A 20,240-nucleotide genomic window follows, 5' to 3' on the forward strand; every position below is an offset into this window, starting at 1 on the left:
TTTATTTCAACCTAATTCTATTATTAAATATAACAAAATAGAAATAACAAATATAAACTCCTTTTCATTAATGTCCTGTAACTAAACAAAATATGACATATTTAAACATATCTCTTCATCAGCAAAAATAAACAAAACCTCTTAGTTTTTCCTATGTTCTTCAAACCTACAAAACAGTAAATGTTATTTCAGTTTAGCTAACAGTATATTAAAAATACAATAGAATAAAGTACACTGTCTTGATTAAAAATTTCAATTCATCTTGAAACCATTGGGGAAGAAGTTTTCATCTTGAGGTGGAAGGAGTCTCTGGAGACAAAAGCACTTATTTGCCCATTCAATTTTCAATCTAGTCAGTGATTCAAGTTAAACTGATCAAAACTACTCAGGCAGCGCTGATTTTCAGTCTGCTGCTATGATGACTGCTGAACAGGGCAAATTTGCTCACTAGCCCCATCCAGTACTTTTGATTAGTACCACTGATCAGAAGTTCAGCATGTAGCTCACAGATCATGAGTGTGGATTCTTTAGTGTGTTCTGATAGCCATTGTTACTTCTTTGTACTTCTTTGAGTCTTTACATCTCCTCCTGCTACATTTTTTTTTTTTTTTTTTTGAGACGGAGTTTCGCTCTTGTTACCCAGGCTGGAGTGCAATGGCGCGATCTCGGCTCACCGCAACCTCCGCCTCCTGGGTTCAGGCAATTCTCCTGCCTCAGCCTCCTGAGTAGCTGGGATTACAGGCACGCGCCACCATGCCCAGCTGATTTTTTGTATTTTTAGTAGAGACGGGGTTTCACCATGTTGACCAGGATGGTCTCGATCTCTTGACCTCATGATCCAACCACCTCGGCCTCCCAAAGTGCTGGGATTACAGGCGTGAGCCACCGCGCCCGGCCTCCTCCTGCTACATTTTAAAGCATTTTTATAGTGTGTAGCGTAGCCTAATAAAGTATTTTTATGGCAAAAAAAAAAAAAAAGATGAGCATGTAACTCATAGATCATGGGCTACATGCTGAACTTTTGATCAGTGGTACTAAGAGCTAAATAGGATCCCCATAATTTATTTTCAAACATAAATAAAAATGGACATTTAAACAAGTTAGGGATATTATATCAAATTTAAGACTAGTGCTACTATCTTTAATAGTCGATTTAATAACAAATGTATAGCATGCCAGAATAAAAATTATTTTTCTTATTAAGGAAAATTTATCTTAATTTTTTTTTTTTGAGACAAAGTCTCACTCTGTAGCCTAGGCTGGAGTGCAGTGGTATAATTAGGGCTCACTGCAGCCTCGACCTCTCGGGCTCAAGTGATCGATCCTCCCACCTCAGCCTCTCAAGTATTGGAGACCACATGCGCATGCCACCATGCCTGGCTAATTTTTGTGGTTTTTTTGTAGAGATGGGATTTCGCCATGTTGCCCAGGCTGGTCTTGAACTCCTGGGTTCAAGTGATCCTTCTGCTTTGGTCTCCCGAAGTGCAGGGAATATAGGCATGAGCCACTGCACCTGGCCTAGATTTTTCTTTTGTGCTTTCAGCTATTTCTAACCATGTTTTACCTATGGGCAAATCTCAATTGTAAGAGAAGTCAGCATGTAATTGAAAAATGGCAGATAAATGCCTTATATTTTAAAAGATTATACTCTTTCTATGCATCTTTCCATAGCTATTTCTTACAGGAAAAAAACCAAGAGCATATCCAGGGGACTGGTAAAATAGTCTACAGTCAGAGCACATGGGAATTGAGACACTCCCATGTGTTTCTGTGTCTTACTCTTCTTTGCATATTTTTCACCAGTAGGATTACTGCAAGGGCGAATATCATTTACTATTTGACAAACAATAAAAATGGAGGCAAAAGAGTATTTGAACAAAAATCTTTGTGACAACTGTGAAGCTTCCTAGAAAATTGGTGGAGGAAGGCAGCTTTATAAAGGGCTTCTCCTAAATGCCTTGGGAAAAAATGACAGCATCACAAAATTAGAGAAAGTACAGTTATGGGGTCTCTCTGGATGTGTAGAAAACAGCCACAAAAATACGTTAATGGCAATAAAAACCCCGCCACAGAAGTTTGCATTTAATTGAAAAATCAACCTTATAAAGTATGAAAACCTTTGTTGAATTATAAAATTATTTATATTCCAAGTTTTTTGAAAACTTCAACACCTACAGCATTTTGGTGTTGAAGGAATGAATCTAAGTTCTTTGGAATCTTATCTCAAGAAACAAGGGAACTGCGCCAGTGCAACATTTTAACTTTTCAATCTATATTTTTACCTTTTGGGAAACAGAGCAGCAAGAAGTTAAAAAGAGTTGACCCCAAAAATGTACAGGTGGATAAGCCTCCAAGTAGCAGCCAAAGAAATATTCAGCATTTCAAAAGCTTCTTAAATGTACAGTGGTAAGAAAATATTTTTATAGGATCCCCATAATTTATTTTGATGTCCACAAGGCAAAGAATTTGTATTGAAAACTTTACTTTGTTAGGGTAATGTTTTGAGCCTTCAGATAATGCTACTTTAACTGAAATGAAAATCTTTGATGATACAGTTTCTAAAACTGTAATCCCTATTGATTTGTACATCTCTTTTTTGTGTAGGAGACACGGCAGTTAGAGAAGTTTTTGAAGAGACTGGTATAAAATCAGAATTCAGGTCCCTCCTGAGTATTCGGCAACAGCACACAAATCCTGGAGCTTTTGGGAAGTCAGATATGTATATCATCTGCCGCCTAAAGCCATACTCATTCACCATAAATTTTTGCCAGCATGAATGCTTAAGATGTGAGTGGATGGATCTCAATGACCTGGCCAAGACTGAAAATACAACTCCTATCACCAGCAGAGTTGCTAGGCTGCTGCTATATGGGTACAGAGAAGGGTTTGACAAAATTGACCTGACTGTGGAAGAACTTCCAGCAGTTCACACCGGGCTGTTTTATAAACTCTATCACAAGGAACTGCCAGAGAATTATAAAACTATGACAGGAATTGATTAAATTCACATTTGTATGTTTAGAAACATGTAGACTAACAAATGACATAAGAAATAGTGGACGTTTGGGATTAAATATCTGACTGTAATTTTCTAATAGATATGATTTCCATGAAGAAATTTTGTTTCTAAACGTACACATTTTAAAATCCTCTTTTCAAATAAAGCAAATGCATGAAAAAGATCATTGCTCTAGGTAAGCTTCACTGGGTAACAGCAGATGCTATATAAAAGGGGGAAGTCTATACATTTTTAAACAATTTTTGTTAGTTTTCTTCACTGGGACAATGGTTACATATTTTACTACTGGATAAAAAGTTATTTGACCAGTTATCTAAACTGAGCTGTATACATTTATTTTCTTTTTCTCTCATTAACAAATTTCTAAAATATACTTCTTCTTTCATGTGAAATGAGATTAGATGTGGCCATTAAAATCAGCTCTTAGCAGACATTGGAAGAAAAAGTATAGCTTTCTGCCCAGGTCCTGTTTTGGATCCAAGTTTATACTGCCCAGTTCGTTTCAGTGCCACATACCAACTGGTGTATTTCCTTGATCGGTAAGTATTGTAGTTATTAGATTCCAATCGTTCAAAAAAGAAACACTCATCCGTAACACATTTCTGAAAAATAAAGGAAGAATTATTATTATTACACTTTTCATCTTAAATATTTATGATAGTACAATGGCCAGTCTGCTCAACCAGCAGCAGTGCTATTACGTTCAGCAGAGCAATCACACTAAGAAGATTCAATGGGCCAAAATATATATGACACAGAGTAGCTCTGAAGAAGGATGCAAACCAGGAACGCAGCATGCCAGCAGGACAGCATCAAGTATGTCTCTTCAGTAGGAGTGCAGAGACCATTCTCCAGCTCCAAAACAGGTCAGGTGTTAAACACAAGGAAGGACATACCTAGTAAGAAGCAGCACACTACGGGAAGCCCAAAGCTATAGCTTCCAGCTGTATTTATGATCCACCCACACCCCTCCCAGTTCCAAGGCAGATTACCAGTCAGGGGTCATTTTTACTTTTATCAGCGGTACAGTGAAGCAGTAGTAGAAGGCTAACCCAGTGTAATCTTTCCGTACAGAAGAAGGAGGTTTGTTAATACTTGACTCACAAACAGAATTAATCCCCCAATTTTTAACTAAAATTTTTAAGTGGCTAATGTTTTAAGGCATAATAAAGAATAGTTTATTGTACAGAAAATAGCTAGTGGTATATAATGCCAAAAATAATATTGGAATATTATATTACATATGATTAACAATCTCCAAACACTGTTAGACAATGAGAAATAAGTAATGATCATGCTGATTTCCAGCAGGCTCCTTCTCAAGGGATAGATTTTGCCTTTTAATTTCAATTCAACTATTTATTAGAAAAAAAGAATAGCTGGCTTTCAAATAGACCTGGAAATAATACTCCAAGTAATGGAATCTAATAGCTACCATATTATTTAAGATACGTGTTCAAAAAGCAACTTCACAGGATGGCACTGATGATACCTCTGGGGGAAAAATCAATTTATTCACTTCAAAATAAAAAAGAGAAAATCATTTTTATAATTATGGTTGTGTATGTGTCTGTGTGTGTGTATATATATATATATAAACAAATTTACATGTGTTTTCTATATAAGTTTATAATTCTGTATATATAGAGAGAATTATAAACTTATCTAAACACATAAATATAAGATGTATACAGAGGTATATAAATATATGGTTTTATATTAATACCACATTCCGGGCTGGGCACAGTGGCTCACACCTGTAATCCCAGCACTTTGAGTGGCTGAGGCAGGTAGATCACGAGGTCAGACATTCAAGAACATCCTGGCCAACACAGTGAAACCCTATGACTACTAAAAATACAAAAAATTAGCCAGGTGTGGTGGCGGGTGCCTGTTATCCCTTTCAGGAGGCTGAGGAAGGAGAATTGCTTGAACCTGGGAGGTGGAGGTTGTAGTAAGTCGATCACACCACTGCACTCCAGCCCAGGTGACAGTGCGAGACTCCGTCTAAAAAAAAATACCACTTCCAGTTTATTTCTATATGCTCATATCTAGAAGATTTCAGGTTTGGAAAAACCCACATAAAAAAGACTTGAACCCTTTCCCAGATTCCATGATTCTAAGATAAGGCAAACAATGGCACAAGTTGTGACAAAAACAAACTGACAAAACAAGGAAAAGAGCTGGCATAACAAAAATGATAAGTAAAGCCTGGGAAAGAACTATAAGTGACAAATTTGTCTCAGCCATCTAAAGTAAGGGTATGATATTAGATCCTGTAATCTTATAAGAATTTTACTGGATATTTACTTGATTTTAGTATCTTGATCACTGTTAATTGGATTTTTAAAAACTGAAATACAAACTTAACTAATTTTCCCATTATGTAATATGTTACTAATAAACTCAATTCTTTATGATGCCAATAAATCACAACCTTACAAAGAAGCACACGTTGACAGGACCTAGCTATATGATACATGAGTGTCTTGTGCTGTTCATAAAGATTCAAATGTGGTAAGAGCGAAACACCTAAACCTGGAATAATATAGACCAACATATTCCAAATCCAATACTTTTACTCTACCTCTAGTGAAATTTAGTGCCCCTCTCATGTGAACTGAAGTTAACCTGTATTACTTTATTCTGTCATCTTCATTGCCATTGATAAAAGAAAAAAACTTCCCTTTTCCCTATTCCAGGTTTAAGATCAGGAATAGAAGTGGAAGGGAAATAAAGAATGAAAGAAAAATTCATAATAATCATAAAGACACCATGAAAGGTCACCATGGAGCTTCACAGGCCAATTCCTCAGAGGTAAATTTAAACAACAGCATTTGGTCAGTTCATTTGTTGATGTTCTATCAGCTTCCCGGATGCCCCACCTTGCTAGCTGGCACTCCCTACAATGCTTGGCCTACTGGAATACTAACCATGCCAATAATGTTTGCCTTTTCAACCAGTTCCTAATATTTCAGAGAAAAGAAACAGTACCAGGAACTAAGTGGTATGTGATAGAACCCACAACTTATTTATTTATTACAGAAGTTACTTCTACCTTTGGGGGGAAAAAAAAAAAAACGGTGAAGGGAAAGAAAACTGACATCTATGCTGAATGTTCAGCAATGTAAATTTAGTAAACAACTGTTTTGCTCTTGAAAACAAACTGCATTTTTTAAAAAATGAGTAGTAGGGCCAAAATTTAGTTCTCAAGAAAAGTAGCCATTTAACAGCGCAGTATAAATACAATTTTCAATTCTCTCCATTCCAACTTTCCAAATCATCTTCACTGACTGTGATCTCAGTGTTCCTACTAAAAACTGGTGCAATATAATTTTATTAATCTTTATAAACATATTTAAAGAACTCTTTTCCTATTCTCCATGTTTGCTCACCATTTCAAACTTCAGATAAAAAGCGGTGTTCAGAGGAATGCCACCACAAAGTGGCTTCTAAGGGCTTATAACAACTTGTACCTTGTCTCCAAGGCCTTATTTTATATAGGCCTAAGAGCTGAGAAATCCCTTAATGCATGATTATGGACTGCTTTTATGCATATAATTTTCTTTAAAAATCACAACAATATTTTAAGATGAGTATAACATTATGATACTCATTAACAAGTGAGGAATTTAAAACGCAGTGCTTTTGGTAACATTTCAGATTTTGGATACCTTCTGCCCTTGTATCTACTTGATACCTTTATATCAAATTAAGTTTTCCTTTATTTATTGCTTTTTTTAAATTGAAGAATAATTTAGAGGTATAGGCAGCACAAAGTTCAAATAATACATTTATTCATTCAATCTATATATGTTTTTCTTCTAGGCATCTAGGACACATCAATGAATAAAACTGCACAAGAGCCCTGCCTTTATGCCACCCAAATTCTAGCTGGGGGAGACACACAATAAGCAATAAGCATAAGTGAATAAATTATATTCTGTGTTAGAATATAAGAAAACTGAGGAAAAAGTAAAGGTGAACAGGTTAAGAGGGACTAGGAGTGGTGGGGGTAAAGGCTGGGTGCAATCATAAATAGCAGGGTCACAGTAGGCTCCATTGAGAAAGTGACATTTGAGCAAATACTTGAAGGAGATGAAGGCAATAACCATCCAGGTATCAGAGAAGAGCATTCCCATCAGAGGAAAAGCCAGTGCAAAAGACCTGCAACAGGATCATACCCAGAGTGTTTGAGGGGTAACAAGTAGGCCAATGTGGGAAGAATAGCAGGAAATGAGATCAGAGAGGTAATGGGATGGGAGAGGGGGCGAGATCTCATAGTTTTGGAGGCTATTGTAAATATTTGGCTCATATTCTAAGAAAATGGAGAGCCACTGCAGGTTTTTAAGCAGAAAAATAACATGATCTGACATCTTTCTCTATAATTATTCTGGCTGCCAACACTACAGAGGGTCAAAAGCAGACTTAGAGAGACCAGTTAAAGGGTTATTCAGTAATACGGGCAGAGAGAATGAAGGTTCAGATCATGGAGGCAGCAGTAGAAATGGTAAGGAGGTGCCTACTTTTGGACATATTTTGAAGGTAGACTTAATAGGGTTTTCTTATGGATTGGTTGCATGGTATGAGAAAAGCAGAGGAGTTAAGAGTGGCACTGAAGTTTATGTTCTAGAATGATGAACTTGCCATCAACCGTGGTGGGAAGGATATGAGTAGGAACAGATTTTATAGGAAAAGAGTATTAATTCAGTTTTGTACATGTTGAGTTTGAGAGGAATATCAGACATCCAAATGGAAATAATGAGTATTTACTGAGCACCTACTATGCAACGGACACATTACTTAACTTTTCTTCCTTCTTTTTGCTTATGCTAATAACCACAGAACTAGAAATTGAAAAGTACTAATTTATATGGAATAACAGAAAGTGTGTAATATACAATAATGCCAATAAACCAGCATTTTCAAGTCTAAAAGGTATGAAATCTAAAAAAGAAATGTAGATGTATACATATGATAGTGATGGGCAACGCCTCAAGGTTCCCCTGGAGGCTGTCCACATAAACCAGCTTAGTTTAAGATTCTGTAAGAGGGGCCCAATAACCATTTATTGATAATGATGCTAATGATTTTAAAGATAGTGCTGGCAGTTTGACCCCTTGTAGAGTGTATTTGAATAGAGCAGACTCTAATGTAGCATGAAAAAGCATAATCAACACTTTTAAAAGTTTGGTTTTTGTCTGGATAGTTAATTTACTTTGGTATTTCAAAAAGAAAATAAATTTAGGTGAGATATTTCTGCATAAAGAGAAACTAATCCTAGTAGATGGTAGGAGCCATGAGTCTCACTGTTGGGGTGGCAGGTTATGCACAAGCAAGGTGGGGGGACTGCTAAAATATTCATGTGTTGATGGATTAAGGTTGGAGATATCAGTATGAATGAACTCATATTTAGTTTAATATTAATACAGTTGGCCAAACATAGACATACACACACACACACACACACACACACACACACACACACACACACACACACACACACACACACACACACACACTAGTATGTCAGCTGAGAGGGCTTAGAACAAAGATACCTCAACAGCAACAAGCACACCCAGCATTCCAGTTTGTGGCTTCTACTATCATTCTAGGCTGGAGTCAGGAATATGCAAGATAAGCCTGGAGCATCTTGTAGGCCAAACAGTAATGAAGTACTCAAAATAAATTCATTGATAGGAGTATGTCAAAGAGCAGAGCACAGGAGCCAACTGAAAGAGCTCCCAATGGCCAAAGCTGGAATTATTTGAGCAACAAAATTAATGTACTATTGGATTGTAACCCAAACTATAAAATAAATTATCTGTGTATATATATTGATATAAATGATTGAATAAAGGAAAATGAACAAATTTCCCATGCAAAAGAATGACAATTTATGTAGATACTAGCCCTCAAGCAGGTGGAGCATAACCATCATCTCTATCTCTTAAGCATAGTGACTTACTTCCAAAGAGTAGAGTATGGAAAGGAAGAGAAAGGGTAACTTTAGAGTGGAGACAAATACTTTCTCAGCCAGGCGAGCAAGGTTTATATCATGAATGATCAATCATGAGGATAACATGTACCATTATATGCCATGAAAATGGTACTTTACTTCTATAGTCTTTCTCTAAAACACTCATAACCCTTATCTAACCATGAAAAAAAACATCAGGCCAGGTGCAGTGTCTCACACTTGTCATCCCAGCACTTTGGAAGGCCAAGACAGGAGGATTCTTGAGCCCAGGAGTTTGAGACCAATTTGGGCAACAGAGCAAGACCTCATCTCTACTAAAAAAAAAAAAAAAAAAAAAAAAAAATAGTAGGGTATGGTGGCATGCACCTGTAGTCCCAGCTACTTGGGAGGCTGAGGTGGGAGGATCACTTAAGCCCCGTAATTCAAGGTTGTGGTGAGCTATGATCACACCACTGCCCTCCACAGCCTAGGAGACAGCAAGACCCTGTTATCAAAAAAAAAAAAAAAAAAAAAAAAAACAAATTGAGGGACATTCTAAAAAATACCTCAACAGTACTCCTCAAACTATCAAAGTAATTACAAATAAGGAAAATCTAAGAAACTGTCACAGTCTAGAGGAAACTAAAGGAGACATGATGACTAAATATGATATCCTGGAACAGAAAAAGAATTTTAGGTAAAAACTAAGAAAACATTAATAAACTGAGGACTTTAGCTAAAAAGAACACATCAGTATTGGTTTCACTAGTTGTGACAGGTGTACCATACTAATGTAGGATGTTAACAAGTGAAACTCAGTGTGAAGTACAGAGACACTCTCTGTGTTATCTTTATAACTTTTCTGTAAGTCAAAAACTATCCTAAAACTAATTTTTTTTTGTTTAAACTGACTCTAGGGCTGTAAGTACTAACACAAAAAAGAATTTCTTGGCCAGGCGCAGTAGCTCATGCCTGTAATCCCAGCACTTTGGGAGGCCGAGGCAGGTGGATCACCTGAGGTCAAGAGTTTGAGGCCAGCCTGGCCAACATGGTGAAACCCCATCTCTACTAAAAATACAAAAAATTAGCCAGGCATGGTGGCACATGCCTGTAATCTCAGTTACTCAGGAAGCTGAGGAAGGAGAATTGCTTGAACCTGGGAGGTGGAAGTTGCAGTGAGCTGAGATCGCAGCACTGCACTCCAGCCTGGGCAACGAGAGTGAAACTCCGTCTCAAAAAAATTTAAAAAAATTAAAAAGAAAAGAATTTCTCAAATCACCAGACACAGCAACTCTAGCTATAATGTGAAAAAAAGTACCTCATGTATTCTTATGCTCTACTATGCCCAAATACAGATGATTCATATACATATATCACTTTATTTCACCAGACTGTCAATGGCATGTAGGTGAAGATTTTCATCTATTGTGTCTACTGCTGTATCAGTGCTTGGCACATAGTAAGTGATCAATAAATATTTGCTAAATTAATGAACAAATGGAACTATTTCAGATAGCTTACAATAAAAATACAATTCAATGACATTACAAAATCTAAATAAGAACTAGAGAAGCAGGACCAGGGAAAATCCAGACTAGGAGCTGAAATACAGAATATGGTTTAACTTTATCAACTATTTACTCCCTAAGGAAAGTAGATCAGATGACCCTTTCCAAGATTTGATTATTCTAACTTGACATCTGTGAGGATCTCTACAGGGCCAAGAAACCTGGGTTCCAATATTGCCTTGATCCCTAACTGACTTGTGTTTTCAATCAAGTCCTTTAACTTCTCTGGGCATCACTTTCCTCATCTGTAAAATAAGAATACTGGATTAGATGGTCTTAAGAATCCCTCTCTAATAGCCTTAGTATACAATAAGGAAAGAAAGAAGCACATGAACAAGTTTCCCCCCATCCCCCAGCACTTCCTCCCACCCCCACTCTCCCTTCCTTAGGCATTGGCGTCACAATTCTAGTCCACTCCTAATTTTAGAATTGAACCTTATGACCATTTCCCTATGCTCTGTTTACTGGGTTGTTTATTCTTTTACAGTACATTGATCTTTCACTTTTGGCTTTTGAGGGAGCTTGCTCAATAGGAATCCAAAAGTGCTTTTGCTTATACCACTTCTGAGAATTAAAAACAGACATGACGTAAGTATCAATGTTGACTATTTCAGAAAAAAAAAAAAGAAACATCCAAAGAGTGAAAAGTTAAAATGACATTTGATCTTTTTGTTTTTTGAGATGGAATCTCACTCTGTCACCCAAGCTAGAGTGCAGTGGCGTGAACCTGACTCACTGCAACCTCCACCTCCGGGGTTCAAGTAATTCTCCTGCCTCAGCCTCCTGAGTTGCTGTGTTTACAGGTGCACACCACCATGCCAGGCTAATTTTTGTAATTTTGGTATACACGGGGTTTTGCCATGTTGGCCAGGCTGGTCTCAAACTCCTGACCTCAAGTGATCCACCCACCTCAGGATCCCAAAGTGCTGGAATCACAGGCATGAGCCATTGCACCAGGTCTAAATTTGATGTTAAACCTGTAATATCTATAGGTTGCATAAAAGTTTTAAGATTGAGTTCTAAAAGAAGCAGTAATTCTCATTATTAACCTTTGTATTTTGTCTAGTATTTTCTCTCTTAAAAAATGATATACATTCCTCTTCAATTACTGTATTTTTCTCACAAATTTGTTCAGTATAGATTGTCAATCTGGAATCTTGGGCTCTCAAAAATCTATTTTCCCTACTTTACCTTATTATAGATTTCATTTCATTGTTAAGGCCCCTCAATTAAGAAAGTTATTCTAGATTGAGGCGAATCGGGAAACCTGCCAATGAGTCTCCGGGTGCGGTCTCTGGCACTGGAGGATATCGGGAGGAAGAGCTTTCCGATGCGGAGATAACGGGGAAGTTCTCGGCCAACCATTCCGAGAGTAGGAGTCAAATAGGATACGCCAACTTTTAACTCAAAGAACCCTTTTCTGAAACACTTTGCCACAATGAAGGAAATAAGGAATTGTACGTTCAGAGATGACAGGAAAAGATACACAGGTCTTGGAAGATAATTACTCAAAATATGCAGGGAAGGAATAAAATTGAAGGGCGTTTTTCTTAGAGAACATCATTTGTCATATTTATTTGATTAAGAAGTTGAAGATTTATATAATAAGGATCTAGTTTGAAGCACCAAGAAGAATAAGACATCAGTTTGAAAAGAGGCTCTGTCAGAGCAACACGCATTCTGCTAAAATTGAAGCAAGAACAAACATCAAATTTATGTTGATGCTTGGGTGGGGGAATTGTGAACTAATTGATACTTTATGAAAAGTTTATTGGGACAATGCCCCAAAGAAATCAGTTTACAAATGGATAACTCATTTTAAGAATGGATAAGGTAATCTTGAAGAAGCAGCCCACAGTGGCAGATCATCCACATCAGTTTGTGAGAAAAAAAAATTAATCTAGTTCATGGCCTAACTGCAGAAAACCAACAGTTTATAGCAGAAACGACAGTCAACACCATAGACATCTCAGTTGGTTCACTTTACACAATTCTGACTAGAAAAATTTAGCAAACTTTACACCCAATAGGTACCAAAACCATTGCACCCAGATCAGCTACAGACAGGAGCAGAGCTTTCAATGGGAATTTTAAATAAGTGGGGTCATGATCTTGAAGCATTTCATTGAAAAATTGTAACAGGAGATGAAACACGGCTTTAACAGTGCAATCCTGAAGACAAAGCACAATTAAAGCAATGGTTACCAAGCTATGGAAGTAGTTCAGTCAAAGCACAAGTGGACTGGTTGAGAGCAAAGGTCATGACAACAGCTTTTGGATGCTCAAGGTATTTTGCTTATTGACTTTCTGTAGGGCCAAAGAATGGTCACATCTGCTTATTATGAGTATTTTTGAGACACTTAGCCAAAGCTTTAGCAGAAAAATGTCCGAGAAAGCTTCACCGGAGAAGTTCTCCACAATGCTTCTACTCATCTCTCTCATCAAGGGCAATTCTGCAAGAGTTTTGATGGCAGATCACTAGGTATCCACCCTATAGTCCTGATTTGGCACCTTCTGATGTTTTGTTTCCTAATCGTAAAAAAATTTTTTTAAGCTGTACATTTTTTTTTTCAGTTAATAATGTTAAAAAAAAAAAAACTGCATTGATGTGGTTAAATTCCTAGAACTCTCACTTCTTTATGGATGGACTGAATAGCTGGTATCATCACTTACAAGTGTCTTGAACTCCATAGAACTAATGTTCAGAAATATAGTTTATATTTTTGTCTTTTAATTCCATTTTCCAGAAACTTTTTGAAGTCTCCTTGAATATACACCTTTTGTAGAGGGGAAAAATTCTTGTGACTGTTTATACTGACTTAATGCTGACTTAATTTTCTATTTTGTAAATATGTACAAACATAAAAGTTGATACAAATTTGGTTTATAGCCCTTAAACAAATTTGTGAAATAAATGCATTCAGAAACAAACTAAACCAACATTCATGGAATGGATGCTACTGTTTTACTGAGGTGTAAACGTGGTACTGGCTGCTATGGAAAAAGTTACATATAAACAGTAAAAAATAAATAAATAAATAAATAAAGTTATTCTGTAGACAAAACATATTTTACTTTTACAGAATTGCATGTATAGCCTCAGAAATATACATTTTTTCATATTTTACTACTGTGGATCAATACAAGTTACAATCTTATACTGAGATATTAATATTTTGTTCATGGTATATCATGATCTATATAGCATTATATAGAAAACAATGTGCAACTTTCTAGCAGATGAATATCAGACAAGTTTTTTTCATACCAATGCTAATGAGGTTGTGTGGTGATTTAAATTTAAAACTACAATTAACTTCACTTTTTACAATTTTCTTAAAAATCTATAATTTTGTGAACACTTAAATCATCAATCCTAATATTTGTTCTGGGCTTCTGTTGCTCATAGCAACAAACTTTATCCTGCTATGGAATGGAGTAAGAAGTCTGTTGTGCATTAAAGAACTATTTAACTTCAGCTTCCAAATTCAGAGTTTGGCAGTTAAATATAGTTATTTTTTAATTTTCATATTTCCTAGCTTCAAAAGGAAAGGAAGGACCTTTAAGAAATGTTTGCAAACAGCACGAAATTAGTAACCTGAAAACACGCAGACGATTAATAGGTGAAGATGTTGGGGGAGAAAACAGTACACAAATTAGTCTTTTTTCATGCTCTAATTGGTAATCAACTTAACTCTTAAAAATCAAAATGTTTTATGTAGCCAGAGTACCCTTCTTTCTGGGAGGAAACTAGAATGTTTTAGATATCACTGCAGGGATCACACATGGAGTAAAATGGAGAAGAACCCAGGGATGTGTCATAACACAGTAGTCTGAAATAGGGCCAGGTAGAAGAGTGGGAAGACTATGCCTCTGGCAAGGGCAAGTTCATAAATCCCAGTTTCTCCAAGTTACGAGGCACATCTGCAATCCCAGATGATGGCTACTGGTCAGAACACTGAAATCATACCAGAAGTTGCTATTGTTGACAGTTTAATGTCTATGGATCTGACTCAGAGAGAAATGTGCCACTTACTGAATCATCAACATTTTCTCTTTGGTTTTGAGGTGGGGTGGGCTTACCTTTTCATTTGAAGATTGACACAGCCCGCCAAGACCAATTTGAAAGAAACAGGATTGCCGTTGAAAAGGCATGAAAGCAAGCCACACAAATTGGATGAGAAGACTAGAGATTAACTCATCAACTTGGCAGGAATAGGTCATATGACAAGAGCCGAAACATATAACTGGATCTTGGCCATGCCATTCTCAAAGGGCACTAAGAAATCATGAATTTTTAATTTATGCTTAACAGCCACGGCTTTATTTCTACAGAGTGTTTGTGATACATTTCTAAGCATTGCTAAATTAACTCTTACTGCACCAACTTGGTGGAAATCTGTTGCATCAGGAAGAGTTAATACATCCCAAAGATAGAAACACATTTAAGACTTTCACAAGTTCCTGCTTAGCTGACAATAAAACTAGAAAGCTTTATTTTGAGTATTTTACATTTCTGATGGTACAGAATCAACAGTTTAGGAAGCCTAATACCTATTTGCCAAGAGAAGAAGTCAGAATTCTCTTTTCAGGTTTACTTTCTTTTAACTTGTCTCATCTTTTTATGTACTCTAGTAGTTTCAGAGATACACTTGAACATAGAGCAGTTTCTGTTTTCATCACTTTTAACAACAATGGGTCTTTTTTTTGAGATGACGTCTATGTAGCTCAGAATGGATTGCAGTGGCACAATCTCAGCTCACTGTAACCTCTGCCTCCCGGGTCCCAGTTCAAGCAATTCTCCTGCCTCAGTTTCCCAAGTAGCTGGGATTACAGGAGCGTGCCACCATGCCCAGCTAATTTTTGTATTTTTAGTAGAAACAGGGTTTCACCATGTTGGCCAGGCTGGTCTTGAACTCCTGACCTCATGATCCACCCACTTCAGCCTCCCAAAGTGGTGGGATTACAGGTGTGAACCATAGCACCTGGCCAACAATGGGTCTTTTATCATTGTCAATGAACCAATATTCAGCCAATGCTCCTGAGATGAAAAACCCACCAGCAATTATCTTACAGAGTCACCATGATTACTAGGTGATATGGTTTGGCTGTGCCTCCACCCAAATCTCATCTTGAATGCCCATGTCTTGTGGTAGGGACCCAGTGGGAGGTAACTCAATCATGGGGACAAGTCTGTCTTCTGCTGTTCTCATGATAGTGAATAAGTCTCATGAGATCTGATGGTTTTATAAAGAGGAGTCCCTCTGCACAAGCTCTCTCTCTTTGCCTGCTGCCATCCATTTAAAATGTGACTTGATCTTCTTTGCCTTCCACCATTATTGTGAGGCTTCCCCAGCCATGTGGAACTCTAAGTCCAATTAAATTTCTTTCTTTTGTAAATTGCCCAGTCTCAAGTGTGTCTTTTATCAGCAGCATCAAAATACAGTAAATTGGTACTAAGAGTGGAGTGTTGCTGAAAAGATACCTGAAAACGTGGAAGTGACTTTAGAACTGAGTAACAGGCAAAAGTTGGAACAGTTTGGAGAGCTCAGAAGAAGACAGGAAGAACTCCCTAGAGACTTGTTGAATGGCTTTGATCAAAATGTTGATAATGATATAAAAAATGAAATTCTGGCTGAGGTGGTCTCAGATGGAGATGAGGAACTTCTTGGAAACTGAGCAAAGGTGACTCTTGTTATGTTTTAGCAAAAAGACTGGCAGCATTTTGCCCCTGCTCTAGAGGTTTGTGAAACTTTGAACTTGAGAGAGATGATTTAGCGTATATGGTCGAAGAAATTTTTAAGCAGCAAGGCATTCAAGAGGTGACTTGGGTGCATTCAGTTTTATAAGGGAAAGAGAGAATAAAAGTTCAGAAAATGTGCAGGCTGACCATGCAATAGAAAGTAAAATCACATTTTCTGAGGAGAAATTCAAGTGGGCTGCAGAAATTTCTGCAAGTAATGAGGAGCCTGATGTTAATCACCAAGACAATGAGGAAACTTTCTCCAGGGAATGTCAGAGACCTTTGTGGCAGTCCCTCCCACCACAGGCCCAGAGGTTTAGAAGGAAAAAATGGTTTTGCGGGCTGGGTCCAGGGTCCCTCTGCTATGTAGTCTAAGGACTTGGTGCCCTGCTTCCCAGCCACTCCAGTTCTAACTAAAAGGGGCCAAGATACAAGATACAGGCTGTTGATTCAGAGGGTGTAAGCCTCAAGCCTTGGCAGCCTCCATGTGGTGTTGAGTTTGCAGGTGCACAGAAGTCAAGAATTGGGGTTTGGGAACCTCCACCTAGATTGCAGAAGATGTATGGAAATGCCTGGATTCCAGGCAGAAGTTTGCTCCAGATGCAGGGCCCCCATGGAGAACCTCTGCCAGAGCAGTGCAGAAGGGAAATGTGGGGGTCAAACAGAGTCCCTACTGCAGCACCATCTACTGGAGCTGTGAGAAGAGGGCCACTGTCCTCCAGACCCCAGAATGGTGTATCTACTGAGAGCTTGCACCATGCACCTGGAAAAGCCACAGACAATGTCAGCCTGTGAAGGCAGCTGGGAGGAAGACTGTACCCTGCAAAGCCACAGAGGCAGAGTTGCCTGAGACTATGGGAACCCACTTCTTGCATCAGTATGTCCCAGATGAGAGAGATGGAGTCAAAGGAAATCATTTTAGAGCTTTAAGATTTGACTGCCTCACTGGATTTCAGACTTGCATGGGGCCTATAGCCCCTTCGTTTTGGCCCATTTCGAATGGCCATATTTACCCAATGCCTGTACCCACATTGTATCTAGGAAGTAATTAACTTGCTTTTGATTTTACAGGCTCATAGGCAGAAGGGACTTGCCTCATCTCAGATGAGATGTTGGACTGTGGATTTTTGAATTAATGCTGAAATGAGTTAAGACTTTGGGGTAGGCCGGGCGCGGTGGCTCAAGCCTGTAATCCCAGCACTTTGGGAGGCCGAGGCGGGTGGATCGCCAGGTCAAGAGATCGAGACCATCCTGTTCAACATGGTGAAACCCCGTCTCTACTAAAAATACAAAAAATGGTGGTACGTGCCTGTAATCCCAGCGACTCAGGAGGCTGGGGCAGGAGAATTGCCTGAACCCGGGAGGCGGAGGTTGCGGTGAGCCGAGATCGTGCCATTGCACTCCAGCCTGGGTAACAAGAGTGAAACTCCGTCTCAAAAAAAAAAAAAAAAAAGACTTTGGGGTATTGTTAGGAAGGCATGATTGGTTTTGAAATGTGAGGACATTAGATTTTGGAGGGTCCAGGGGTAAAATAATACGGTTTGGCTGTGTCCCCACCTAAATCTTATTTTGAATTCCCATGTGTTGCAGGAGGGACCCAGTGGGAGGTAACTGAATCATGGGGACAAGTCTTTCTCATGCTGTTCTTGTGATAGTAAGTCTCATGAGATCTGATGGCTTTATAAAGAGGAGCTCCCCTGCACAATCTCTCTCTCTTTGCCTACTGTCATCCATTTAAGATGTTACTTGCTCTTCCTTGCCTTCCACCATGATTGTGAGGCTTCCCCAGCCATGTGGAACTGTAAGTCCAATTAAAACTCTTTCTTTTGTAAATTGGCTGGTCTCAGGTATGTCTTTATCAGCAGCGTGAAAACAGACTAATACACTGGGTTACTGCTTCTTCTAATCTCAACAAGTATAAGAACACAGGGTAATAACTAATCTCAAGGCATTCACTGACCCAGATTGTGACAGACATATAAAAAGCTGGAGCTTTTAAACCATTTGATTAGTGCTGTCCATAGTTAGTTATGACAGAAGCAAATGTTGTATGCATCTCCTTTTTTTTTCTTCTACCACCCTCATTATCTGACAGTAGCCAAACCAACTTACTGCAGAAGTCACAGTGATCTGTCACATCCTAAAGTGAAAGGGGTAGGAGGGTTGGAAACTCATCTTCCTCTCCCTAATATAATGTCAAAATCATCCAAAATTACTTATTGGCTCACTGTCATGGGGGATATTTAAAATGCTACTTTGGTAGATTCCCAAAGTATTACATCACCTCTTGAATTGACAATATATTGGCAGAATAAAAGGTAAGTACAGAGTAGAAGTGAAAGTCCCAAGTAGTTAATGTTTTGAGCTGTATTCTTTACCTAGGAAACCTCATACATTCCCCTGATTTAACTACCACCTATATGCTGATCATACCCAAATCTATCAATCAATGTAGACCTCTAAACTCCAGATTTATCATTCCAACTACTCAGTGAACATCTTTACCTGAATTTCCCTTAGACGACTCAAACTAAATAGGCCTAAATTTGAACTTACTACCTTTTCCCAAACCCGGCTTTTCTTCCTTCCCCATTAGCATCTAGCTTCTCACCCAAACCAGAAACCTAAAAGCCATCTTTGACTTTTCCTTCATCTTTACTCCTAAATCTCATCAATCACAAGTACTAACACTATCCTCAGTCCTCTATAACCCACTGTTATTGCCAGGATCTGAACATCACTTGCTTGGACTATGACAGTGACCTTCTAACTGATCTCTCTTCACCAGTCTTGGCCCCTTTAAATCTATTCTCTACACTTCTGCCAGGATAATCTTTCTCAAATTTAAATCTAATTGGGTCTCTTAAAACTCTTCATGGCTCCCCACTGCTTATAGTCAGCATGGTGTATAAAGCCCTTCAGGAGATTCAGCAGGCAGTCTATTTACCTCCCTGGTTTTCTCTCTCTTCCCTTCCACCTTGTTACTCTATTGCACTGTGCATTCCAGCATTCATTAATTACTTGTAATTATAGAGATGCATCAAGTAGATTTTTGCATCCACACCTTTGCATGTCCTGTGTCCTACAATTATCTATACCTTCATCTCTACTTGTTCTGCCCCATGACTGCCTGCTGAACTCCTTCTTCCTCTATCATCTAAAATCCTACTTGTAGGTCATCTCCCCCAATTCTAGACAAATTTAATCACCTCCTTTTCTGTATTGCTTCCTCTATCATAATACTTATCTTTTCCTATATTATTATGCATGTATGTAAAATATAAAGTAGCATATCAAAACCCTTATACCTTATTATAAATACTTATTTACACTTCTGTCTCCCCTGGATTGTCACTCATTAAGGGCAGAGACCATCTGATATTCAATTTTATAAGCCTGATGCCTACCATAGCATCTGGCACACTTAAACTCAATAAGTACTGGCTATTCTTAAAGATGATTCTAAAATTTATTCAACTACTTCCCCCAAAAATTGACAACCACTACACTCAAACTTGTGATTTATCCTGCAAAAATCACATAAACTGATAATATCAACATAAGTATATCTTTGTCATATAGTCAGTCTGAAATTGGGATGGTTGAAATATCCTTATTCTTTGTAAGTCTTGTGTTGGTGCTTTTAGAAATCCAAAGGTCTTCATTCAGAATAAATTTCAAAAACTATTTGTATAGCTCAAAATACCACAATTTCTTAGTACTATTAGATCCTTTCTGTGGGGAGGTTATATAGAAAGGCTATAACTGGCCAGTGGCATTGCTATAAGAGCTGTGACACACACACACACACACACACACACACACACACACACACACACACAATTTACATACATGTCCTATTTACTCCCTCAAGGAGATAGGAATAAGATCTGTGTCTTTTTCTTTATTTTCCTGCACCATTCTTCATACATACACTGTATGCTCAATAGA

The 20,240-nt window shown here is 38.0% G+C and overlaps 2 protein-coding genes across 5 annotated transcripts in view; one reads left to right on the plus strand and one right to left on the minus strand.

The window, feature by feature from the left end:
* NUDT6 (nudix hydrolase 6) overlaps positions 1 to 3,182 on the plus strand; it is a 28,513-nt gene extending 25,331 nt beyond the window's left edge. For 2 of the 4 annotated variants that reach the window (XM_032292363.1, XM_032292365.1), the window contains exons 5-6: positions 1,405 to 1,497; positions 2,605 to 3,182. In XM_032292363.1, coding sequence (XP_032148254.1) covers positions 1,405 to 1,497; positions 2,605 to 3,002 — 491 coding nt within the window. In that variant the 3' untranslated portion in view covers positions 3,003 to 3,182. The remainder of the gene's footprint in view (positions 1 to 1,404; positions 1,498 to 2,604) is intronic. The other 2 variants (XM_032292364.1, XM_032292366.1) reach the window with 1 other exon arrangement.
* Positions 3,183 to 3,338: 156 nt separating this feature from the next.
* The window catches only part of FGF2 (fibroblast growth factor 2), a 67,905-nt gene continuing 51,003 nt past the window's right edge, over positions 3,339 to 20,240 (minus strand). Inside the window, 1 exon segment of the mRNA XM_032292368.1 lies at positions 3,339 to 3,621. Within this exon segment, the coding sequence (XP_032148259.1) occupies positions 3,436 to 3,621 (186 nt within the window). The 3' untranslated portion in view covers positions 3,339 to 3,435.

Source organism: Sapajus apella, unplaced genomic scaffold (genome assembly GCF_009761245.1).
Source record: "Sapajus apella isolate SASKATOON/1434 unplaced genomic scaffold, GSC_monkey_1.0 scaffold27, whole genome shotgun sequence".
In the NCBI taxonomy this organism is placed as follows: Eukaryota; Metazoa; Chordata; class Mammalia; order Primates; family Cebidae; genus Sapajus; species Sapajus apella.